Source organism: Gracilinanus agilis, chromosome 3, assembly GCF_016433145.1.
Source record: "Gracilinanus agilis isolate LMUSP501 chromosome 3, AgileGrace, whole genome shotgun sequence".
NCBI classification, from domain to species: Eukaryota; Metazoa; Chordata; class Mammalia; order Didelphimorphia; family Didelphidae; genus Gracilinanus; species Gracilinanus agilis.
In genome coordinates, this window is record NC_058132.1 from 85,522,041 (window position 1) to 85,549,157 (window position 27,117).

The 27,117-nt window shown below is 35.4% G+C and overlaps 1 protein-coding gene and 1 pseudogene across 1 annotated transcript in view; both read right to left on the reverse strand.

Annotated features, from left to right (window-relative positions):
* LOC123241082 lies at positions 1 to 17,344 on the reverse strand (annotated as a pseudogene).
* LOC123243298 (zinc finger protein 69 homolog B-like) overlaps positions 17,242 to 27,117 on the reverse strand; it is an 11,374-nt gene continuing 1,498 nt past the window's right edge. Inside the window, exons 2-3 of the mRNA XM_044671530.1 lie at positions 17,935 to 18,061; positions 17,242 to 17,491 (exon numbers count right to left, since the gene is read on the reverse strand). Coding sequence (XP_044527465.1) covers positions 17,388 to 17,491; positions 17,935 to 18,061 — 231 coding nt within the window. The 3' untranslated portion in view covers positions 17,242 to 17,387. The remainder of the gene's footprint in view (positions 17,492 to 17,934; positions 18,062 to 27,117) is intronic.

Here is a 27,117-nt window from a genome sequence, read left to right on the forward strand (position 1 = left end):
GACAAAGAATCTGCTGTGGCTAAAACATTTTCCACAGTTACTACACTTAATGAGTTTCACTCAAGCATGGATTCTCTGATGATAAATAAGGGATTTCCTGTGGGTGAAGGCTTTCCCACATTCAGTACATTCAAAGGGTTTCTCTCCAGTATGTATTCTTTGATGTTCAGTAAGGTTTCCTCTCTGGCTAAAAGCTTTCCCACAGTGGTTACACTTATAGGGTTTCTTTCCAGTATGTATTCTCATATGTAAAGTAAGATAAGAGTTGTCACTGAAGGCTTTTCCACATTCATTACATTCAAATGGTTTTTCTCCACTATGAAGTCTCTGATGGTAAATGAAGGATTTCCTGTGGGTGAAGGCTCTTCCACATGTATTACATTCAAAGGGTTTCTCTCCAGCATGGATTCTTTGATGTTCAGTAAGACTGCTCCTGTGACTAAAAGCTTTCCCACATTCATTGCATTCAAATGGTTTCTCTCCAGCATGCATTCTCTGGTGTTCTGTAAGGCTTCCTCTCTGCCGGAATGCTTTTCCACATTCATTACATTCAAAGGGCTTCTCAGCGGTATGAATACTCTGATGTGCTGTGAGGTGTCCCCTTTGCCTAAAAGCTTTCCCACATTCATTACATTCAAAGGGTTTCTCCCCAGTATGGATTTTCTGATGCTGAGTAAGGTATTTCCTTTGGCTGAAAGCTTTTCCACATTCATTACATTCAAAGGATTTATCTCCAGCATGAATTCGCTGATGTTCAGTAAGGTAACCCTTCCGACTAAAGAATTTCCCACATTCTTTGCATTCAAAGGATTTCTCTCCAGCATGAATTCTCTGGTGTTCTGTAAGGTATCCTTTTCGACTAAAGAATTTCCCACATTCTTTACATTCAAAAGGTTTCTCTCCAGCATGCCTTCTCTGGTGTTCAATAAGCTTCTCTTCCTGGCTGAACATTGCTCCACATTCAGTACATTCAAATGGTTTCTCCCCAGTATGAATTTTCTGATGTTGGGCTAGACGAGCATTTTTAATGAAGGTTTTCCCACATTCATTACACTGAAAGGGTTTCTCTCCAGTATGAATTCTCTGGTGTTCAGTAAGACTTCCTTTGTGGCTAAAAGCTTTTCCACATTCATTACACTGAAAAGGTTTCTCTCCAGTATGAATTCTCTGATGTTCAGGAAGGTATGCCCTTCTACTAAATGTTTTCCCACATTCATTACATTCAAAGGGTTTCTCTCCAGTATGAATTCGCTGATGTTCAATAAGATTTCCCCGCTGGCTAAAGGTTTTCCCACATTCATTACAAAGATATGGTTTCTCTGAAGAATGAGTGCTCTGATGTGTAGTAAGATGACCTCTGTGGCTAAAGGCTTTCCCACATTCATTACATTCAAAAGGTTTCTCTCTAGTATGAATTCTTTGATGTTCAGTAAGGTTTCCCCTCTGACTGAAGGCTTTCCCACATTCATTACATTTAAAGGGTTTCTCTCCAGTATGAATTCTGTGATGATAAATAAGAGATGTCCGGTGGCTAAAAGCTTTCCCACATTCATTACATGCAAAGGGTTTCTCTCCAGTATGAATTCTCTGGTGTTCAGCAAGGTGCCCTCTATGACTAAAGGCTTTCCCACATTCTTTACATTCAAAGGGTTTCTCACCAGTATGAATTCTCTGATGTTCAGTAAGATGACCCCTCTGACTAAAAGTCTTTCCACATTCCTTACATTCAAAGGGTCTCTCTCTAGTATGAATTCTTTGATGAGATGTAAGATTTCCTCTCTGGATAAAGGCTTTTCCACATTCATTACATTTATGGGGCTTCTGTCCAGTATGAATTCGCTGATGTTCAATAAGATATCTCCTTTGGCCAAAAGCTTTCCCACATTCGTGACATATATATGACTTGTCTCCAGAATTTGTTATACGAAACTGAATAAGATCTGAGTGGTAACTGAAGGGTTTCCTATATTTATTGTACTTAGAAAGCTTCTTTCCTACAGATATTCGATTGTATTTAAGGAGGCTTTTTCCTGTGGTTACTCTCTGCTGTGGAACAAAGATTGTCCCTGGGCTGAAACTTCTCAGCAATGTATCATAGTCACTGGATATTTTTCTGGGAGTGTGTGTTACTTGTCTGTGTTGTTTTTCCTGATTGTTCTCCTGCCTTTCTAATTTGACATCACATTCTAAATTTTCTCTCATCTTGGAATCCCAAATGACTTCTTTTCTGAGTCCTTCTTTGGATATTCCTGTACATCTAGACTGTTTTGAAGATGAATATTCAATTTCATGCTTAGTTTCTAGGCTAAAGGAATCTGAAAAAAATAAAAAAAGTTATGTCAATTATGTCATTATTCACTATAGTTTGTTCTGGAAATAAATTTTTCCTAAAAACAAAATTCTAGAATCTATATCCTCCATTAAGAAGATGACGATCAACCTAGAAAAGGGAATCAGGTGGTCAACTCCCATCTCATAGGAAAATATCTCAGACCATATAGCAAAAGAAATTCTAAATGAATTTATGACTGATTACATAAAAGTCACAACATAACTTAGATGAACAAAGAAGAAAGAACTTCTTGCAATCAAAGATAGAGGAAGATAAAACAAAATAAACAATTTGATTACATAAAATGGGAAGTTTTTCCTCAGACAAAATTAATACAGGTAAAATGGGATTAAAACAGTTAAATGGAGAGGGCAAGTATCTTTGTAGGAAATTTCTGATAGAAGTCCAATATCCAAGGAACTGATTTAGAGATATAAGAAAGAAATGACAACCATTCTCTAATAAAGAGTTAAACTATAAAGTCAACTCTGAAATGAAGAAATATAAAACATCAATAATCATATGGGAAAAGGTTTCAAATCACTAATAAGAAATTAACTGGAAAGCAACTCTAATTGTTTTACCTCTTAGACTGTTCAAAATCAATTTTTATTGAAATTGATAATTACTGGAAAGGTATAGGAAGACAGGCACATTGGTAATCCTTCCTGTTGGTGGAATTGTAACCTAGTTCAGCCATTCTGGAAAATAATTTGAAGCTATGCTCCCCAAAATCACTAAAGTTTGCATACCTCTAACCTAATAATATCATTACTAGGCCTATATCCCAAAGAGATCACAGAAAGAGGGGGGGAAATGGCATGCAAAATTATCTTTAGCAATTCTTTCTTTTGTAGTAAAGAACTATAATAACTATTTGTACTCATCAATTAAAGGATGACTAAAAAATGTATATTAACATAAAGAAATAGAGTGTGTAAGTGTTAAAATTAATGGTTTGGCTAAATATATGAAAATTATAAATCTTTTATTTACAAAAGAGGTGGAAAGAATGAAAGCAGAGGAATACAAAAGGGCAGAGAAGACATTAACCTATCTAACTAAATATTTTTCCAGTGCTTATCTCAGCCAGGACTTATTAACGTTCAACCTGGATTAAACTCTCTCCAGAAGACAGGAAGAGAAAGCCAGCTATCCACTCACCCAAGTTCCCTCCAAGAGGCAGGTCAAGACAATGACTTGAGCTCAATGTGACTCCTGAGGCTGACTTTCTTCTTTGAGCCAACCTTCTTCTTGAAGACAACTTCCTTACTTGAGTTGACTCTCCTCTTGGAGTCCACTCTCTCTAGCCTCAGAAATTCAGGGCCTTTTATAGTGGCTTCTTGTCTCTTCCCCTCTTCACAGGGGCTAATCACAGCTTCCAAATAGTCTAGAACTGCCAAGAGGGCAGTGTTTGTGGGAACCAGTTTGTACCTTCTAGAAGGGTGAATACTCATTGAAAGGGTTCACAGTTTCTGAGAGTATGAACTCTTAAAAGAATTCAAAAGTTTCTGACTGTTTGAGTTAGAAAAAAGGATGGAGCTCTTCAACTATCTTGCTGGCTTCTCACCTGGCACTAAGTAGGGTGTGAATTCACTAAGTGGTTTGTGAGCTCCTCCACCTAGTTCAAGGTTGTGTTGATTCAATCGAAAGGTAGACAAAGGAAAGTTAATCCTGCCTTCAGATCTAGTGAGGTACTTAAGTTATTGTTAATCAAAGTGTTAGCTCCAACTGGCCTAAAAGAATAAAGGATTCCCTTTCACAAGTGTAAACTCAAAGAGAACAAAGAATTCCCTCTTATAAGTGTCAAAAGAAGAGTTTCAGAAACATTTAAGTAAACCTCTATAAAATGATGAATAAAGTGAATAGAAACAGAGAAAATTTTACACAGTAACAATATTGTGAAGAAAAATAACTTTGAAAGATATAAGAACTTTTATCAATACAATGTCCAACAATAAGTCTAGAGGACCAATGATAAAGCATGTTACTCAGAGCAAGGTACTCAAGATAGAGAATGAAATATATAATTCTGGACATGGCAAACATATAGATTTATTTTGCATGACTATGCTTATTTGCTACAAGGACTGTTTTTCTTTTTCCCTGTTTTAATTTTCATCTGGGGAAAGGGTAGAAGAAGACGGGGGAGGGAGAGAAGCTAGAACAGTGTTTCCAAAAAGTAAAAAATGTTATTAAAGAATTTTTGAATGCACTTAGTTCAGAAGCACACACAGAACAGTTTTGAAAGTGATATGATGAATTTTATATTATATGTTTATATATAATTACATTATATGTATATTACTAATGGGAAGTTGTGTATCATAACTTCATGATTTCACACATCTTTTTCTGTTCTACTTTATATGAAAATGTTTTTTTCTTTGGGAGTCCACTAAATTCAAAATAAGAAAAATAAAATCTATCTTTTAGTTGCATGTAGGACAGACTGGAGAGAGAGATGATGAGGCAAGGAGGCCAATTAGAAAAATTAATGCAGTAGTTTAGTTAAGAGGTGATGAGTCTAAACTAGGGGGGTGATCATGTTAAGTAGAGAAAGGGAAAGATATGAGGAGAATGGATATAAGATATTACAGAAGTAGAACAAAACTTGGCAATGCCTGGTTATACAAGGTGAATTTAAAAAAGGAGTAAAAGAGTAACTATAAGGTTGCAAACTTGGGCAAATGATATGGTGGTAACCTAGACAGAAATATTAAGTTTTGAATTTTGGAAGAGGGGCAGAATTTGAAAAGAATAATAATGAACTATTTTATACATATTAAGTTTGAAATATATGTGAGAATATCCAGTTTAAAATGTCCAATAAGCAGTTAATTAATCATTAAAGACTGGGAGCTGAATGACTTAAATTTTATCTTACTAGATTTTGCTTATATCTGGTCAAGATTTCTTTGGATTCTAACCATTCAATTTGTTAGAGACATCTTCCAACTGAAAACTTAATTAGCATAGCTTGACTACCTCATCAGATTTGGTTACTCCTCACTATCTAAAATGGTCAAACCTCACTATATCTAGTCAACTCCAAACATAACCATGACCAACTTCAGACATGTTGATATGCACAAATGTGCCCATCCCTTTTCTACCTCTAGCTGTGGGAACCGTAATTGAATCAATGCAACACATTTTCTGGAAAGGGTATGTCAATTGACTGTCTTACTGTTATAGTAACCATTCCTGAATAACCATTCATTCTTTTGCCAACAAAATTCTCTGTGAATTGTCTCTCCCACTTTAATATGAGCTCACTGAGAATAAGGACTGCCTTAATTTTGTACTTCCACACTCATTATTTGGATGGTAATAATATTATCAAATGCTTTTTCATTTGTGTTGTTGTTATTCAATTGTTTTAGTCAATTCCTACTCCTTATGAGTGGGGTTTTCTTGGCAAAGATACTTGTATGGCTTGCGATTTCCTTCTCCAATTCATTTTTATAGACAAGGAAATGAGGCGAACAGGGTTGAGTGCCTTACCAAGGATCACAGAGCTACTCAGAGTCTGAGAATTCCAGATCTGAACTCATTAAGATAAGTCTTCCTGATTCCAAGCTCAGTATTCTATCTCTTGCACCACCTACTTATATCCACCATGAACTTCTGTATTGTTATTTGGATAACACTTTACTTTAATTCTTCCAAGACTGTGGTCTACCATAATTTGTAGTCATAGTTTTACCAAAAAACTACAATCATTAAAAATATGAACCTCTGTTTCATGCAAAGTAATCCAAAATGTTCTTCTCCTCTTCAAGTTCTAGGTATAGAACTGTGCCTCTGTAGGGCCTGTCCAAGATATTGTATTGATAAAACAACACTATGAGTGGTCCATTCAACTATATATTTTTTCTGTTTGTATAGGTATATTTCTGAATTTACAGTATGATATAGGAGATACATCAATATTCATGGACTTGATGCCATCATCACAATATCATTTACTGCAAAAGAGCTCACCATTGATAAGGAACTTTTCTTAGATTCTATATGAGACACTCCCCGTGATTGTAGCAAGTATTTTTTGGTGAACAAGCTATTACTTGTTTTATGTCTTAGTCAATACTAACAATCAGATGTTTGAATAAACTTATCTGTTGTCATACTTGTGAAAGTCAGCATAATTATTATATCTGAGTTTTTTTAAAGTGGGTTTATTTATCAGTACTGATATTTTGTTATCTTTTTGAGGTAATGAAAAGGCCTAATTTTTTTCCTTCCCTTAATACCTTCAAAAATGGGTTGCCTATAATATATTTTTTCTAGTGTAGCTTCTCTTATTTTGGCTGGATTTATGGTCATTTCTACATCCATGTCCAATGCCTGCTAAACTCTCTTCTTGAAGGTATTCCTGATATGACTTCTATAGAAATCCACCTTTTTAGGTACAGGAGAAAAATCCAATAAACAGGAAAAAGTTGATAGAAGGGGAATTATTGGCAAGGTTAATTCAAAGTGGAATATAAGAATTGGCAAGAAGCTCCTCCTTATGCTTGAGGATCAGAAGAGAGGGTGAAAGTATCACTATAGATATTCTGAATTGTGAAAGAGTATGAAGAGACAAAAATAGGGGACAAGGGCAACTGCAGACGGAGTGAAATTTGGAATAGTTTGAAGGCTTGAGAAAAGAAAAGCAGTGGAACAGTCATTGATGAAATGGGATAAAGAATCCATCTGAAGAAGGAGACTTTTAAAGCATCTTTTCTGAAATGCAAAGATCAAAACAAAAAAAGCATGGACAATCAAGACAGCATTGAATGTAAAGGCTGAATTATGATATACTTGAAAATCAAGCTATACATGCAGATTCATGTACAATTCTTTTTTTTTTGTCCTACTACATATATGGAAATACTCATCTTATTAGGTGTTTGTTAAATTTTTTAAACATTTAATGAATATGAAACAAAGAGGTTTACAATACATCAATAAAATCCAAGTTTCTTTAGAGGAAGAAATTATTTCCTTTTGTCTTGTATCCTGAGGGTCCAATAACTACTTAATAAAATGTCACTGAAGTTGCAGCAATCAGGGTTCAGGAAGATTGCAAGATCATGAAATTATAGATCTAGTTAGAATTTATTTCTTCTGCTGTCAGGACTGAGGACCTATGAAGTATGCATTGACAAGGCAAATAACAAACAAACCAGGATTTTGAACAGATGAATAAAAGAAGGCTGAGACAGAAAGTTTCAAATCACAGAGTAAAAGGCAATTCCCTGTTAAAAATGAATACCTCAAGATTGCCAAGGAAGGAAATCAAGGTCAAAGTAGGGATGATGGATTGAAAGAGCACTGAGGATAAGGAACAAGTTTCATGACCAAAAAGAGCAAATAATTGGGCAAAATTGACCCTGTGGTACTAGAGATAAATTCTGAAATTCATAAACTTGGAAGTTCAGGAAATTTCAGGTGATAGTAACATATAGAAGCCTCTAAGGGTGTCCCCAAAGAGTAAAGATGAATATCACTCAAGTCTGCAAATTGATGATCTGGGAGGTTAAATAAAGTTAATTCAGCAACAAATTTAAGTTAAGTAAATCTGATACCAGTTGATGGATTTTTGGAAAAGACTAAACCAGGTGCTAAAGTTACTGATAAGGATTTGAGAATGCTGTAGGAGTTGGTAGAATGAATGAGACAAATGGATACAACTGAATGTTGTGGGTCTCAAAGGAGATTCCTGAATGATAATGGCAGAGGATGGACTCTCTGAGTTAAGGAATCATAAAGGGGGTGAGAATCAGTGGTAGGATGTGATATCTTCAAAAGAAAATCCAAGTTCAGTTTGTCCCAAGCATATGAATATATATATGTATACATACATATATATATATATATATATGAAATGGAGTTTAAACCATAGAATAAGGATGTCATACTGAAAGTATCAAATTAAAATTATATTTTATAAAAACCTGCTTGTGGGTACCTTCTCTCTTTTATGTCATTTTACTAACATGCCTTTAGAAATAAGCCCAAAAGAAGTGAGGGCCATTACATGTCTTGTTCTTGAGGTCCTTGGTTGCCACAGCCAAAAAATCTATTACCTATTGGTTACAGATACTAGAGGTGTAGAGTCAGGAAGACATTATTTCAAATCTTGTTTCAGATACTTAGCTGCATGATGCTGGGTAAGTCAATTAACTTTTAAGCCTCAACTTATCTGTAAAATGGGAACAATAATATGCATGCCCAACAGTTGTTTACGTACAGAAAAATGTATGTAAAGCATTTTATAGACTTTAAAGCAGTATAAAACAATGACAGCTATTAGAAGCTTTTATGATGGTGACTGAGTGTCTTTGTACACTTAGCTAGGCTGATCTCAAACAGACAAAAGCTGCCAACAAGACTGTACTTGAAACATTTATAGGTCCTATAGCCCAATAACTTAGCCTTGAAAAATTCAGGATCATTGAACCACACATGATTAAACATAATTGTGGGATTTTTGTACAATGCAAGGAAAACCGTCCTTAGGGTAGAGTAAATTCAGGTGAATTATCTTAATTTTTTATTTTTATGATGAAGGAGATGCAGTTAATAGGTCTGTAGTACTTTAAAAGAAGCAGATAGAATTTATTAAATTAGGAGTATACCTAGAAAAGACACAAAATTCCAAAAGTAGAAATATTTAATGAGGTTTGCAAATTAGTTAATTAATGGTTAATAAATTTAGTAGTGGATAAAATGTTTAGATGTCAGTTACTAGATTTTGTAGCTAAATTATAGTAATGGGCAGCTAAGTGGCACAGTCAATAGTGTCAGGCATGTAGATAGTAAGTCCTGAATTCATATCCCACTTCAGGCACTTATGTGTTTGTCCCTAGACAAGTCATTTAACTTGCTTCAGTTTCCTCAACTATAAAAAGAAGATGGAAATAGTACCAATCTCCTAGGGTTATGGTTAAGGATCAAGTGAGATAATAATTATAAAGAGTTTAATGTAATGTTTGGCACATAGTATGCACTATATAAATGTTAGCTATTATTATTTCATATCATCAGACGATTTAAATTCAGGTACCCTGTTGTATTGTACATTTTTATTAAGTCTTTTGTCAATATTTAATTTTGTACCTTTGGCTTCAAAATGTTCTCTAGTATAAGGTAGTTCAAGTTTAGTTGTATACAGTTGGTTATGAAAGATTTGGTTTTTTTTTTTAAATATTTAATTGTATCTTAGACAAACAGTAAGTAGGAATATCAATAAGTAGCCAACAAATATTCAAGTACTAATTATGTCCCAGTCACTGTAAGTAGAGATACAAAGAAAGATAAAAAAAAAGGACCTATTTTGAAGAAAAAATGTTTTTGGTTATAAAGCTATCAAAGCAACTAAAGGATTTCCTGAAAGCTAGACTGGGATACATTTGCTTATACCAGTGGCATCAAACTCAAATAGAAATGGATTTCTGTGGAGATTTTAACTTAGAAAACCACAAATTAACATTATCTACGATTTTTTATATTTTGATTTATTTTGTTAAATACTTCTGAGTTTCATTTTAATCTAATTCTGAGAGCACTTGCTAGTGTGGTGGGTGGCATTCACATGTTTTGACACTTCTGGCTTACACTATATTAACTTTTGCTCATATGTGTTAAGTATGGAGGTTGTCTATTATTTGATACATTTGAATTATTTGATACAAAGTCTTGTTATTTGATATAGGGAATTAAATTATTTGACACAAGAAAGAGTTAAGGTGTGGGGTAGTGGGTTTACTATTAAATGGTTGTAGAAAAGCAGATTAATATTTTCTGATTGATTATGTAGAGTTGGGTATAACTTATAGAAGAAAATATTAGAGAGAAATTAATAAAATATAAAAAAAGCAAGTTTTAATTACTTGTTCGGAAATTGGTAGAAAAAGAGTGCTGATGAAACTACTAACCTTTAAGTTTAGGTTATTTAACATCAAGTAAAGTAAATAAATATAACTACTGACTGTTCTTGTTGACAGTTTGTTCATCAAGTCCTATAATGTGTATAATATGATAAAAATATACTAGTAAGTTGTAAAAGTAAGAACAATTAGGAAAGTTTCCCAGTGACACTATAATAAAGTATAATAGGGAGTGTCCCAAACCATGAAGGGTAATAATGCCTTAACTTTCCATTTTAGAACAGAACAATACAGTCTTAAGTTTGTTCCTAGGTATGACCATAGTTCAAACCCTTTTCTTACAACAAACAAAAGCACTTTTCTACTAAAAGTTCTACTTTTACCCTATGGCAGCTAAGTTTACTATCAGAAGCATCTGGAAAAAAACAATCATTTTTTTTCTCTTACAAAGCACCAAAGAATATTAGAGCTGATGATAAAGTTTGCCATCCTAGCTTTTCAATATTTAGCAAATAACAAATTTAAATAAAACATATTCTATATTACATTCCCATTGTTATTGTGTTGTATGAAGTCTCTGATACTTGATGATGGATAAAATACACATCAAGAGTTCCCCTATTGGGGGCATCTGGGTAGCTCAGTGGATTGAGAGCCAAGCCTAGAGATGGGATGTCCTAGGTTCAAATCTGGCCTCAGACATTTCCCAGCTGTGTGACCCTGGGCAAGTCACTTGACCCCCATTGCCTACCCTTACCACTCTTCTGCCTTGGAGCCAATACACAGTATTGACTCCAAGATGGAAGGTAAGGGTTTAAAAAAAAAGAGTTCCCCTGATCCATGTTTTTCTTAAATCTGAATTTTCTGAGACTTCATAAGAACAAAGCTGGTACTGAAAGTTTTTTCACATGCTTTTATGGAATTTTTCTCCATCATTAACTTCAAAAAGGCAAATGAAGTATGAGCTATAGCTGAAAACTTTCTCAAAACCATTATAATTCACATGATCACTGTATGAATTATCGATGCTTTACAGTTTGTCTGATAACTATAAAGTTTTCCCATTCATTATGCCCACAGGGTTATTACCCAAAATGAATTTTCTGATGTCGAGTAAGGCTCTTCTTCTGAGTGAAGGCTTTCCCACATTCAGTACACTCAAAGGGTTTCTCTCCAGTATGAATTTTCTGATGTCAAGTAATATGTGAGTTTTTACTGAAAGTTTTCCGACATTCAATGCATTCAAATGGCTTCTCTCCACTATGAAGTCTCTGATCTTCAGTAAAGCTTGTTCTGTAACAGAAGGCTTTCCAACATTGATTACATTCAAAGGGCTTCTCTCCAGCTTGAATCCTCTGATGTTCAATAATATTGCTCCTGTAGCGGAAGGTTTTCCCACACTGGTTACATTCAAATGGTTTCTCTCCAGCATGCTTCCTCTGATTTTCAGTAAGGCTTCCTCTCTATCAGATTGCTTTTCCACATTCATCACATTTAAAGGGTTTCTCTGCTTTATGAATACGCTGATGTACAGTAAGGTGCCCTTGCTGTTTAAAAGTTTTTCCACATTCATTACATTTAAAGGGTTTCTCTCCAGTATGAATTCTCTGGTGTTGAGTGAGGTATTTCCTTTGGCTGAATGCCTTCCCATATTCACTGCATTCAAAGGGCTTCTGACCAGCATGAATCCTCTGATGACAAAAAAAAATGATGTTCTGTGACTATAGGTCTTCCCATTCTTTACATTCAAAGGGTTTATCTCATACATGAACTCTTTTATGTTCAGTAAGGTTTCCCTTCTGGCTAAAAATTATCCCACAATCATTACACTCAAAGAGTTTTTTTCCAGTATGAATTATCAGATGTTGATTAATGCATGAGTTTATACTGAAAGTTTTCCCACATTCATTACATTGAAAGAGTTTCCTGTCCATATAAATTTTCTGATGTTCAGTAAGGCTATCCTTCTTGCCGAAGGTTTCCCCACTTTCATTACAATGAAAAGATTTTTCTCTATTCTGAATTCTCTGATGTGCACTAAGGTTTCCACTCCAGCTGAAGGTTTCCTGCATTCATGACACTGAAAGGGCTTCTCTCCAGTATGAATTTTCCAATGTGCAGCAAGGTTTCCTTTCCAGCTAAAGGCTTTCCCACATTCACCACACTGAAAAGGTTTCTCTCCAGTATGAATTCTCTGAAGATCACTCAATTTTCCTTTCTGACTGAAGATTTTTCCATATACTTTATAGTCATATGATTTATTGTCTCTAGGATTTGTTATATGAAATTGAATAAAATCTAAGTGGTAGTTGAAGGCCTTTCTGTATTTAAGTAGATTTGCAAAGGTTTTTTTCCTAAGGAGGCCTTATTATGTTTAGTTGGTCTGAAAATTGTTTGAATCTCTGTTGAAGTATACTAAATTTATGAGGGCTTCTGCCTTTGGAATCTCTCTGTTTTGGAACAAAAATGGACTTCAGAATGAAACTTTTCTGGAATGTATTATATTTGTGCACTCTTGGCTTATCCAAGGTTTTTCTATGAGTGTCTGTTATTTGTCCAAATTGCTCTTCCTGGTTGTCTTTCTGCTTTTCTAACCTGGTATCACATTCCCATGCTTCCACCTTGTAATTCCAGGGAACATCTTTTGTGAGTTTTTCCTCAGAGGGTTCTCCTGTACAAGTGCCCTTCTTTGAAGATGACTTCTTAATTTCATACCTAGTCTCTTGACTAAAAAATTCTGAAAGAATGAAAAAGGGTCAATAATCACTGTCCTCTGAGCTGGAAGGAAGGAAATGGTTTTATGGTAGATTCTATTTTCTGTCTCCTCTATCAAGGAGGATGATCAGTCTGAAAAATTAGTTGGTGCTGTTTTCTTTATCTTGGAAAGAAAGAAAACTGTTAATTCTTATTGGCAGGAGTCTTTAGGAAAAACAAAGCACTGAATCTGAAGGATTTGCTTTTAAAAAATGACGTAAGGGAATGGTAAAGTACAAAAAAGTCATTAATTTCATTCTGATAAATTCCAAGGCACAATCCATTGCTATGCTTAGCTGTTCTTTGTACTGGGGCTTTAGAAAGGAATTAATGCTACTCGAAGGTGGCTGAACAAGTTGGTTTCATCACACAAAAAAAGGCAGGAAATCAGTTAGAAATAAATGGATGTTCAGAAGACCCCAGCTAAGTGAACCTAGCAGGCAATTCCAAAAGGTATTCGTTCAAGTGTTATCAATACAAATAACATAAGACTGAGAACTTCACTCTAATAACTTTGGAAGATGAGGATTATTTTCCAGTATCACAGGGTGCTAAAAGAAATGGCAGATATGACTAAGGCAAAGTTCGTGGAAAAGAGTTGGATCTACCAGTCTACAAAGGAGTAACTGTTTTCCTAATTTTTCTCAAAAGAAAAGACTGTAAAATCTTACATTGTATGCTGTAGGTAACTAAGTTTAACTTAGATTTTTGGCAAAATCACAACATTTATTATCAAAAGGATGATTATTGAATGTCTAGAAAGGGAAAAAATGTTCACAAATATGAAGTATGAGTGTACCAAGAATACACCATGTCAAAGCAATTTCACTTCCTTTTTATGGAGGATTAGTAAACTAATTCATGTGAGAAATGTAGTTTAGCTAGGTTTTTATCAAAGCAACTTATTTCGCTCACATAATTTTTCATGGATCCAAGGAGAAGACTAGATGACCACTTGTCAAGTATACTAGAAAGGGGACTCCTATTTGGACAGCATTAATGATTATAGTGTAGGAGGAGTAATGATAATGAAGATGATGATGATTTTAGATAGCATTTCTATGTTTTAAGCATTTCAAAGTTCTTTAAAACATTATCTCATTTTATTTTTACAATATTCCTGACAAGATAGGTGCTATTATATTCTCATTTTACAGATGAGAGAACTGAGAAAAAGGCTGTGTTTGAGATCAGATTTTAATTCATTACTTCCTAACCCCAGGCTCAGTGCTCTACAAACTACAAACTAATTAGCTTCTGAAGTCTCTTCCAAGTATGACATTGTGTAATTGATAGATAAAGCATAAAAAATAGTATAATTAAGTGAATTTAGGAGTGGTAGAATGGCCACATTTAAAGAACAGTTAGAAATGAATAATAATCAGCTTGAAGCAAGATCTCCATTGGAATGTCTCAATGATCTCTTTTTGACTCAATGCAGTTTTGCATAGCAGTATAAATAATATGCTTACAAACTCTTTAGATGAACAAAATCAAAATGGATGACAGTCAGAACCCAAAAAGATCTTGCCAGACTATGAAAATGAAGCAAATATAAGTAAGGCTTAATTTAAAAGGGACAAATGTCATCTATTACACTAGAGTTTAAAAATCAGCCCTAAAAGACTTGACAGCCCCATGACATACCTACCTACTATATTTGGATTATACCTGGAACATTTTATTTCTTTCTGGACTCTCTGTAAGATAACTGAAAATGCAGGGATAGAGGTCAAGAATGAGATCAAGATAATATAGAGATCTGGGAGTCAGCTGCTTATAAGACTTGAATCCATAGGATCACTGAAATAGGGTATCTAGAAACATAAGAAAGCCCAAAATAAAAAAAAAAAATAGTAAAAGATACTAAGGAGCAATGAGACTAAAAACAATAAAAAAGGAAATAAGAGTCTTAAATGGCAAAATTGAGAAAATTTGCAGGAGGAAATGTTGAAAAAAGTCAATAAATTTAAGACAAGTCAAGATGGGTATGGGTAGGACAGAGAAAAAGTTTGACTACTGAAAAAGAATCTTAGAGAGGGAAATAGAACCTGGGGGGCCAAAAGCCACTTAATTGCAAAAGAGAAAGAAATGAGGGGATAGTGAGGAGACAAATGCAGAAAGTATTGACGATTTTTCTACAAGTTTGACAATGAAATAGTCAAAAAGATACAAGACAATAGTTTGAGTGGATGAGGTTAAAGTAAAATTTTGTTATGCATAGAGAAGATTTTATAATGTGTAATAGGCAGAGAAGAAGGAACCAAGTACATAGCGAGATTGAAAATAAAAGAAGAATGATGATGGGGAGTACTCCCTGAAGGACATAAAAGGGGATAGGAATAAAGGGCACAAAATAGAACTTACCTTAACAAAGAGAAGGGTCACCTCCTCATTGAATATTTTGACAAAGGAGAAGAGGCTAGGGGATTCAGAAGGGGTCTTGTAAAATAATGTAGATGAAGGAGTGCAGAACAGAAGTCCTACATTCTTTGAGCAAAGTAAAAAGAAGAAATCTGCTGAGACAAAGTGGGTGAGGAATAGCATTGAGGAAGAAAGCAGATGAATACACTGAATGAAGTCAACTAACAAAGGAAGAGTAAAAGAATCACCATGCAGTACTGAGGACCTGGATGAAATTATATCATAAATCTGGTAGAAACACCAAGTTGGCATTGTTATGATCTTTTCCACCAGCACCCAGCAAAAAGGCAGGAGTACAAAAGGCAAATGATGAGGATAAACTGATGATAGGATTTGAGATAATATGAATAATGACAAGACAAGGGGGAAAAGGATTCAAATATAGATGGTAATATGTACTCAGTATGAAGTCACAAATAAAAGAAGTAAAAATGAAACCAGAGTAGGAGTTAGGGAATGGGATAACACAGTAAGAGTTGAAGTACTAGATACCATAGTTAAGAAAAAGGGAACATTTAAAAAGGATAAAGCAGAAAGGGAGGCAGAAACATACATAGAAGCCTATGGTCTGACATATGAATTTCATATTTCAATATCATGAAGATAGCAATTACTGTGAATTCTAAAGTGTGTGACATTGTCATGCAGTATGTCCTATGCAGGGTCCAAATGAAGAAGGTATATTCTTCAGATCAGGTCTCCTAAATGTTTCCATCTGTAGATGATATTATGGTGTTTTAATCATATGCTCAAGAATATTACAATAGCTCAGTGGATTGAGAGTCAGGCCTAGAGATAGGAGGTCCTAGGTTCAAATCCGGCCTCAAACACTTCCCAGCTGTGTGACCCTGGGCAAGTCACTTGACCTCCATTGCCCACCCTTACCACTCTTCCACCTAGGAGCCAATACACAGAAGTTAAGTGTTTAAAAAAAACAAAACAAAAAACAAAAGAATATTACAAAGTCTCTTCAATGATATCCATGGCTAATCAAAAGATATTGGCTTAATAACCCATAAAAGATTGGACTATAGTTATAAAAATGAATTTAAAATGGAGATTGACCATAATGGCAAGCAGCTGAATGATCAATCCAAAGAATTATTAAGTATGATGTTATATATATATGACAAGTAAGGACAATAAATGGGGCCAAAAATTGAATAAATGAGAGAAAGAGGACTATGATGCTTTTACAAATTCCAATCTGCTTCCATACATTAAAAAATAATAATTTTTATATCAATTTTAGAAGGGATTTTTGGGGAGGGTTTCTGGTTATGTTGTGATTCTTAGAATATCATATTATATCTAAGAATCAAAGCAACCCAAAGGGTAATGGAGTATACATGGTAAACATAAATTATTTATAGTCCATTTCCAAAGAAGATCTATATGAAAGAAGTAGCTTAAGAAACATCATCCTAGAAATGTATACATAGAAAAAAGATTGCCCATTCATGTAATGCAAACAAGGGTAACTCATAGACAATCTGAGCAGTTAACTGGTAGCTATGAAATGGCATGAAAAAGCAAAAAAAACAAAGGATTTCCTGTACATTATCAATAATAGCAACAGCAACCCACCCCCCAAAAATACACAGAAGACAATTCAGAAGTAGACACAAAAGTTAATGTTATATTTTTATTCCTGTGTTGTTAAAGGTAATATATAGTTTCTTAAATAAATGTTTTCCAAGTAATATATAATCCATATTCTTTATTTAAATATTCAAATGTTTGTTTTTGTTGATGTTGTTAAATTATTTTAAATTAAGAAAAAAAGGAGAAACCTTTTTCAAAGACAAGGAAGTATGAAAGGGAATATAAGTATAAGCAAAGTGAAAAAAGAGAAAATAGGAGGGAATTCATACTAAACAGTTCTAGACCTTACCCAGAGGCTTGGGGCCATTTGAAGAAGTCTATATCGAAAATTCCAAAAGTGTTGGGCCATGACTGATAAACTAAGCTGTTGCTTACTTCTTCTTATATGACTATCACTCACCTAGACAAGTACTTCTTGTGAATTCTTCCTCCAGTATCCATGGTGCATTTCCTCTCTCTAGCTGGGAGATCACATCTGGTTTAGAAACTGGAAGCCCTGCTCATGGGGTAGAAATGAGAAAATGTTGCGGAAAATCATTTCAGAATGCAAACCTACACTCTTTCTCTTGAGGGAAAAGAATATATACAAGAATAATATAAAAAACCTCCGAAGGCTTCTTAATATTTAATTTCCAGAAAGAATAGGGATATGGTCAGAATTGATGGGGACTGAGAAAGAAATTTAATTTAACCTTCTTTGTGCCAAGAGACTAGGATCCATTCAGGAATATTAGGACCTAGATCTGGAAATAGAAGGAAGAAATACTCTCTCTCAGCCATAATAGATTTGGCAGATGCTCCACAATCCATGTATTCTTGAAAATTACTCTGTATTTTAACCTGAGTAAGTACTTTAGATACCCAAACGACTTTTTGGGAATAGGAATGTGAAAACATTCCAATGCGCAAATGCTCAGTCACAGAAAAATCTATCCTTACCAATGGATACAAGGTTCCCATAGTTCTCCAACATCACATCCCTGTACAAGTCCCTCTGAGAAGGATCCAGTTGTCCCCATTCCTCCCGAGTGAAGTTCACAGCCACATCCTTGAATGTCACTGATTCCTGAAACAACAAATACACTTTAACTCAGACGAGGGCTATCACTTGAATACTTAAGTAAAGAATAAGGATTATACATTTTTTGACGAAGATATTATATTTTATTTGAGAAACATATGTATGGACCTCATATGGACCACCATGGAAACATGGAGTTGCTAGGACATCTATGGAGGGGTTCTCACAGCATCAAACATTTTGAATACCTCACAAGTTTTTATTAAGGGGAAACTGTGTTGTGTATGTCACTTTGTACTAGGCTCTGTAGCAAGGAATTAGTTTTGTTTTTGCTAAAGCCTTAAAGTATTGCCTGACAAAGCAGCTTTCAACAATAAGGCTCAAGTTAACTATATATATTTAATCTTAAGCTTCCAAAATCAAATTTAGTTCATATTCAATGATGATTTCTTACCTAACTACTATGTACAAAGAAATGTATTCTTGTAAGCTCAATTATACTAGAAGAGAGAGAATGTGTTCAGTGATAAATGCAATACAGAGTCAGATAAAAGAAATACTCAAAGAATATTTGAGGTAGGAGAGGATGTCACCAAGAAGAAAAAGTAATATTAAACAAAGGAAAGAGTTTCTAAAATAAGCCATGAAAGCAAAAAATAATAAAGTGCATACCAGAAATATGGAACTGTTAAAGCAAATGCAACAATTGAACATGAGAATTTAAGGAAGAGAGAAGAGTTCAATTTGACTAGAGTATAGATTGAGAAAAGGAGAGAATACTATGAAACAAATCTAGAAACATTATGTTAGAACTCAGAGCTATCACTAAGTCAGAATGACTGGGGTTTTGACAAGGTTGTCAAATTTTGAGAGTATCAACAAGAATTTCAGCTATTCTTCATTAGAATAGAAACAACAAAGCTTGGAATCTATTAGGTTAAGTTAATAAATGACCATGAGAAGCTACAATCTGACAAGCCAGGCTTAACACCTTGAGCTATAGCATCAACCCATAATCAATGTCCCAGAATCTTTACCTGCTCTCCTGACCTACATTTGAAGGTATGTTTTGTACTGCTTGCCTTGGATGCAAAGATTCTTAGAACTCTAATAAAGGCAGATTGTGGATGGTTCCTAATACCAGATAAAGAACTTGTACTATATCAAGAAGCAAAAGTGATACTTAAAATTACTTTGGCAACTATAAAAAATATATACTGTAGAAGTGAAAGCCTAGTATAACTTCCTAGATAAAACATGATCAGAGTTGAACTTTTATCATGAGTAGGATTAAGGAAATTGGGCTATGTTTGGGAGCTACTTTATTAGCAGAATTGAAAGCTAATTAAATAATATTTTAAAATTATAAAATATAACATTTATATTAAAAAACACTTGAAAGCATAGGCATTAATGGATTTTTCTTTAGATTAATAAGAAATACATACTTCAAACCATCAGTAAACATTATTTGTAATGGGAATAGTTTATAAACCTTCCCTATAAGATCAAAAGTGAAACAAGGATGTCCATTATCACCAATATTATTTAATATTGTATTAGAAATGCTGGCAATAGCAATAAGAAAAGAAAAAGAAATCAAAGGAATCAGAATAGGCAAAGAGGTAATAAAACTCTCTTTTCATAGACAATATGATATGTAATAGAAAATCCTAGAGATTCAACTAAAAAGCTATCAACAATTTTAGCAAAGTAGCAGGATATGAAATAAACTCACATAAATCATCAGCATTTCCACATATTATTAACAATGTCCTACAAGAAGAGATAGTAATAGATAACCCATTTAAGTCAACAATAGATAGAATAAACTACCTAGGAGTATATCTTCCAAAACAAATGCAGAAACTCTAGATCAAAAAACTCTGAGATATCTCGTACCTATCAAATTGGCTAAAATGATAAAAAGGGCAAATTGATTAATGTTAGAGAGGATGTGAGAAAAATAGGAAAATAGGAATACAATGTTGTCAGAAATGTTAACTGATCCAAGCATTCGGAAGAGCAATCTGTAATTATGAGTTATAAAACTTTGTATTCCTTTTGACCCAACAATACCACTATTAGGTTATTACATAAAGTGATCAAAGAAAAAGAAAAAAATATTTATAGCATCTCTTTTTGTGGTGGCAAAGAAATAAAAACTGAAGGAATGTCCATCAATTGAGGAATAGCTGAACAAATTGTAGTGTACGATTTAAATGGAATACTATTATACCATATGAAACTATAAACAAGATGATCCCCCCAAAACCTGAAAGGATTTATATGAAGTGATGTAAAGTGAAATGAGTAGAACCAGGAGAATGCTTACGCAATACTAACAGTAATACACGATGATCAACTGCAGATGACTCAACTGCTAACAAGACAAGGATCCAGGACACCTCCAAGGGATTCATGTCTAAAAAGGATTTCCACCACCATAGAAGGAGTCTGAATGCAGACTAAATCATACCATTCTTTACTTTATTTCCTCCATTAATGTTTCTTATTTCACAATATGACAAATGGGGAAATATGTATTGTATGATAATATGTATACAACCTATATTATATTACCTGCTTTCCTGGGAATGAGGGAGAACAGGAAAAAACATGTTACAAAATGTCAGAAAATAAATATTAAAGATGATATCAATATGTAATCTGGAAAATTTTTAAATTAAATAAATGACTAAAGGGTTCAAACCAGCAAAATTGCATGAGTCCTTCAAATCTGCATGAGAGGATGGTGTTTCAGCTGTTATGAGGAGGATTACTTAGTTATTATTTAGGAGACCTAGCAGGAAGGGCTTGAGAATTCCAAATGGAATAGGGAAGAAGGAAGTGTGGCTCTCTCTCTGAGATGGACTCCATGGTGGTTGGGACAAGTTGTAATTGACCCTGAGAGACCTCAGAGGAAGTGGAGTTTGTACCCTGATTTCCTGGGATCCTGAAGGAAGACTGTCATCTACTTGTGGGAGATTTTTGGTAGAGACTATTAATCCCAACCTGAGTTGCAGGTTAATTTGGGCTGGGTGAGCTCCTAGATCTACCCACCTGAAGGAGTACAGATAGTGGTCCTGGAAGAGCTGCAACATCACTGGAGTGTGTCAGGACTCTGTTGTAAGGATACCCACTTCAGTCTTGCTATTCCCTGGGCCCTGTCTCGCTTTAGGTTTAGTTCAGTGGAGATAAGTCCCTCCCCTGACCCTGTGGTTTGCCCATAGTCTGGAAGTGTAGAAACCCCTATTCCCATCCTTTACCATAGGTTCCCTTAATTAAATTTGTTACAAACTCTTGTCATTTGCTTGCTGGTTTCCACAGGCCCCTTGTCTAGATGGTGCAGGGTGACAGTTAGGTCTTACTGTCACTTCTATCAATAGACATTTTCCCTGGCAGTTAAACCCAGGCTCCCTAACTTGTTAAGCCCCATCTTTTGTCATTCCTGTCTCCTACACACCCTTCTGGACCCACAAATAATATTTAAGTTAATTTCCCTGGTTTTTCCCATTAGACAGCACAGATAAGAAGTTTGGGAGGAGTAAAGAGTTATGAGTACTATTTTGAATCTGTTAAGTTTGAGATACCAACAAGATATACAAGGGAAGCTGTTCCATAAACAGTCCCATTTGGAACTATATCCAAGAAAAAAAAAAACGGATTTCAATCTACAAAATAATGAAAGAGACACAAGCATTACATAAGAAAGACTCAGGTTGATTATATAGATTTGTGAACCATCAGCATAAAAGTGATCACTGAACTTCATGGAAGCATATGAAATAATATAGGGAGAAAGTATAGGGAGAGAAGAGAAGAAATTCTAAAACTGCCTTTGGGGACACAATATGTTTATGTAATGGAATATGGATGAAAAATAAGTAGGGGGGCAGCTAGGTGGCTCAGTGGATTAAGAGCCAGGCCTAGAGACACTTCCCAGTTGTGTGACCCTGGGCAAGTCACTTGACCCCCACTGCCTAGCCCTTACCAATCTTCTGCCTTAGAGCCAATACACAGTATTGACTCCAAGATGGAAGGTAAGGGTTTAAATTTTTTAAATAAATAAATTAATTAATTAAAGTAGAGGACATCAAGGAACAGTGAGAGAGGCAGATATAAAACCAATTAATATTTTGGTCACAGTAAACAAATTTAATTTTTTCTTAAAATAAAGACATAGAAGATTTTTAAGACATGATAAAAAAAATTTTCATTACAAGGATGATACAAAAAAAGCAGGAGTGACAGTAATAGTATCTGATGAAGTGGATTTCAATCTACAAAACAATGAGACAGGAGCATTACATAATAGTGAAAGGAAAAGTGAGTAACAGTAACATTTATAAGTTGACCTTAGCCTTAAAGGGATGCTAGCATATCAAGAAACAAGGTTAGAGAGAGCATCCTCACTCCCACCCACCCCCAAACACACTTAATACAAAGCCTCAATGACAAAAATTGAAACTTTGGGAGAATGTTTTGTGCATCCCTGGTTGAGGATATCATGCTCCCAATTGTGGATCTAAATCAAGGCTGTCATAGACCCTCCTCTTCTTTATTCTCTTACTATGTGACCTCAATAGCTCCTATGGTATCACACCAGATAAGATCTGACAAGAGCACACTCCAGTGGGACTCTCACCTCCTTATTCCCAGAAGTTCTATCCCTCTTAATGCCACCTAAGATCTTAGCTCTTCTAGCTACTGCTTGTCTAGATAATCATACTGCTAATCCATATTAAACTTGCAATCTACTAGAATCCCAAGCTCTTTTTTTTTTCATAACTGCTATCTAAATACACCTCCCCCACCTCATACTTATGATTTTGATTAAGCACAAGACTTTACATTTATCCTGACTAGATTCTTATTTAACTAGATTCAGGCCAATACCCAAGCCTATAGAGATCCTTTTGGATCCTGACTATTATCTACTATATTAGCTCTCCCTCCTAGGCAGGTTTCCTCCACAAATCTGTTAAGCATGCTACATCTGAAATATTTTGTGTACTTCTAATCTGAAAAAGCAGAATAAAACAGAAATTTCACCTCCAAGTCATAGATAAAGATACTGAATTTAAGCCCTATTAGATAAAAACCAATGAAAAATCTTAGGGGAGAGAGGGAAGAAGCTGGATAAGGGAAGCATGCTTCACTAGATATTTTCTTTCACATCTGCCCATTAATTGCTACTCTTTGAGGTCAGTCAAAAAAACAAATAGCCTAAGGTTGTCTCATACTCAGGGCAGGAGTCTCCAGCACTGACATAAGAAACATAGAGACTTCAAGCTAAAAAGATTATAAAAGACAGGACATATCTTAGAGATCCATTAATCCACCCTCCTCATTAGACACAGGGAAACCAAGCCTGTTTATACCCAGTCTAAGATCACATAAGCTTTTGAAGCTGTCACATAATGCCATTCTGTCACATGAATCTTTCAATCCACTAACAAATCCCTTTTTAAACTGTTGTTAAACCACATTTCTTCCATCCTGTATTTCTGAAACTGGCTTTTGGAGATCTGACATGTTTCACCTTATTAGTCAGGAAAACATTATAGCCTATTATGATTTTTTTTAAAGTAGGCTCTACTATCCAGTATTTTAGCTACAATTCCCAATTCTCTCTCATCCTCTCATCGGCAATTCTGTTAAGTATTCTATCTATGCCTTTATCCAAGACAATTATACACATGTTAAACAGCAGGGGGCCAACACAGATCTTAACAAAAGGTATCCATTGGAAATCTCCTTCCTAGGTGACATGGAACTCTTAAAGATGGCTCTTGGTGTCTTTCTCTCCATTTTCTTTCTAGTCCATCTAACTGGGCTATCATATAAGAAATATTTCTCCATATTTTCCCCAAGAATAACAGGAGGGACTTGGACCAGTGCTCTTGCTCTGCCCAGTGAGGCAATCTACATCTATAGCAACTGTCTGATTTACCAGTCTAGAAACTCTGCCAAAAATAAAGGTTAGTCTGCATAATTTGCTCTTAGTGAAATCATGCTGACTACTTACAATCTTCATTTCCTTTTCACTAATCATCTTTTTAATAAAACATTCAAATCTCTTGCCACAAAGAGGAGTCAAGTTCATTGCTTAGTTCTCCTTTTTTATTGAAAACTGGGGACCAAAGGGGGAAGGCACTGTCATTCTTCAAAGCTGAAGTATACCTCCCTTTCCTGGAAATCTTTCAAATATCATGATTATGACTCCAGAATCTTATCTGCCATTTCTTTCAGTAATAGTTCATTTGAGCCTGATGACTTGAATTTAGCAAGAGTAAAATAATTTCTAATAGTTAAGGCATCTCTCCTTAATTATATTGGGTACCATTTCCCTATATTCATTTTTATTCTGAGAAGGAATGCTTCTATTTACAGTGAAATTTTCTCTAATATGTTCCCATATTTTATCATTATATCTTATAGTATACTTTAATAAGTATACTTTGTAGTATACTTTAATAAAAACTTAACCTTCTCTAATCACACCCTATTATTTCCAGCCTTCCATTATCAAGTTCTTAGTTTTTTTCACTCCTCTAATACAAGAGTGATCAGCCTGATACTTGCTCCACACTAAGAGTTTCAAACCACCAATCTACTAAGTTCTTTCCATTCTTTTTCAAAAAACACAATTTTGGTTTGGAATTTTTTTTACCCCTTAAGTATATACCATCTTCTTAATCAACACCCCTTTCAAGTCCTTGATATTACCTAGCATCTCCCAGGACTCACTTCTGACTTGCTAGGTGACAAGCACCCAGCTCACATTTGGCTTCTCAGTTGTGCCCCACTCCTATCAGCCTATTGACTTCAATAGCCATGTTAATGACTCATGTGCCTTTACAATTCTCTAATTTCCATTATCTTCACAGGTCTCTAGCAATATAGCAAACCCTCATACATCATTGCCACAGGACACTGAGTCACCTCCAAAATCTCATATTGGCAGTGCCAATTTCTAATCACAATCTCTTTACTCCCTTACTTTGTATCTTTATCAGGTGGTTCAGTGACTCATTCTGGGATCACAGAGAGGATCATAGGTTTAGAGTTAGAAGATCTTCAAAGCTGTTTAGGCCAATCCATCTTGAAGATGAAGAGCTAAGGCCAGAGAGGTTAAGATATGTACATAGATGTACACAACGAGTAAGCACTGGCAGGTAAAGTTTGAATCCAAGTGTTCCTGATTCTAAGTCCAGCATCCCAGCCATTGTACTATGCTACCTCTAGGTTACACAGGTAGTAAGTAGCAAAGAATCATACTAGACTGAGTTGGGCCTGAGAGCTATAGCTAAGGAATAAATTAGGAAATTTAAGAACTTGGCCTGAGGCTAGACAAAAAAAAATAGTAGATAGGGAAGAGGTAATAAAGCTCTCTAAACTCAGAGACCAAAGAAAGCCAGAAAACACAGTGCCTTGAATTGTGTTTCAAGGATCATCAAAGGATTAAAAAATGGTCATAATAAGTAAAAGCCTTGAAGCAAAAGGCAGAAGTCCTATAGTCCAGTTCCAAATATTAAATGACACAGATGTCTTTGTAAAGGCTTTCAAAAGAAGAATGTGGTAGAGTAAAAAGCTGTTGCCCTGGCAACCTAATACAGTGGAGAAGAACACAGAGAATCTGAGTTCACATCCTACTTCCTATGTGGTGCTGGGCCAAATCATTTAAACCGCTCAGGCCCTACTTTCTTCACCTATAAAGTGAAGACAATGGACTAGATGACCTCCAAAGTCCCTTCCAGCTCTAGATCTATAATCCTATGATAAGTATCTTACAAATTTCTATCTGTGATTCAAGGCCCTCAGTCATATGGTCTCATTGACATATTAAATTGTATCCCAACTACTCCAAATATAAATCCTCCATTTCATCACTGGCCCCCAGACATGATATATGTACTTTCTCCTTAAAGGAAGCTAAGTAACACCATGTATAGAGCACTGAGCCTACAGTAAGGAAGGTCTTAGTTCACATCCAACCTGTTGTGAGGAAGATTAATTTGGTATTAGTGTTGGACCTAGCAGGAAGGGCTGGAGGATTCCAAGATGGAATGAAGGAGCAGGAAGTGGGGGCTTGGACTCTGAGAGGGACTCCATTAGTGGTTGGAAACATAACTGTTGCTAATCCTGGGAGATCTCAGAGTTAGGGAAAAACTGCATCCAGATTCCCTGGGATCCTGAGAGGTGAAGGCTTCCACTTTCAATAGTGGACAACAGACCTGCAGAGCAGCACCAAGTGGGGAAGTGTTTTGTGATCTGGTGGTCAGCTTTGCAAACTCACTCTCCCAATCTGGATACCTTGGATCACCTGGTGGAGTTGGTCCTTGGCATCCTGTGACCATCCTTGGATTTACTGTGAGACCCCAATTGAAAGCCATCCTCAGTCCCTTTAGCGGAGCTGACCAGACCTATCTGGAACCAGGTTTGGAGGAGCTTTCCCTGTGACTTCAGTACTGCTTCCTTTGGACCCTGCCTGGCTGAGGTCAATAGAATAGTGTAGACAAGTCCTTCCCTTGCCACTGTGGTTTGTCCTTAGGTTTCAAGTGTAGAATCCCTTATTTCATCCTTTATTTTTGTTTCCCTCAATTAAACTGTTATAAACTTTTACCTGTTGCCTGCTGGTTCCATGGGCCCTAGCCTAACTGCCATTCCTGTGTCAGTTAAAAGCTTGGCAGTAAACCCTGGTCTCCCTATCCTGGTTGGTCCTGTCTCTCCTTTAACCCAGTGTGAACCCACAACCATTTAGTTACATTTTAATAATAATAATAATAATAACATCCCTGGTGCCCCACCTTTACAAACCTTAGACACATACTAGCTTCCAGACCCTGTTTACCTCAGTTTCCTCAACTGTAAAATGAAGATAATAACAGCACCTACTTCATAGCACTTTTGTGAAGTTCAAATGAAATATTTTTTATAAAGCAAAATAGTGCCAGGCAAGTAGTAGGTGCTATGTCATTGCTTATTTCCTTCTTTTCCCCTTCCCCTTCCAAATCTTTATTTATATATTTTGGTCTGGGATCGTCTACATTTTCCAATGGTAACTCCCTACTGAATCACCCATAAACCAATCCACA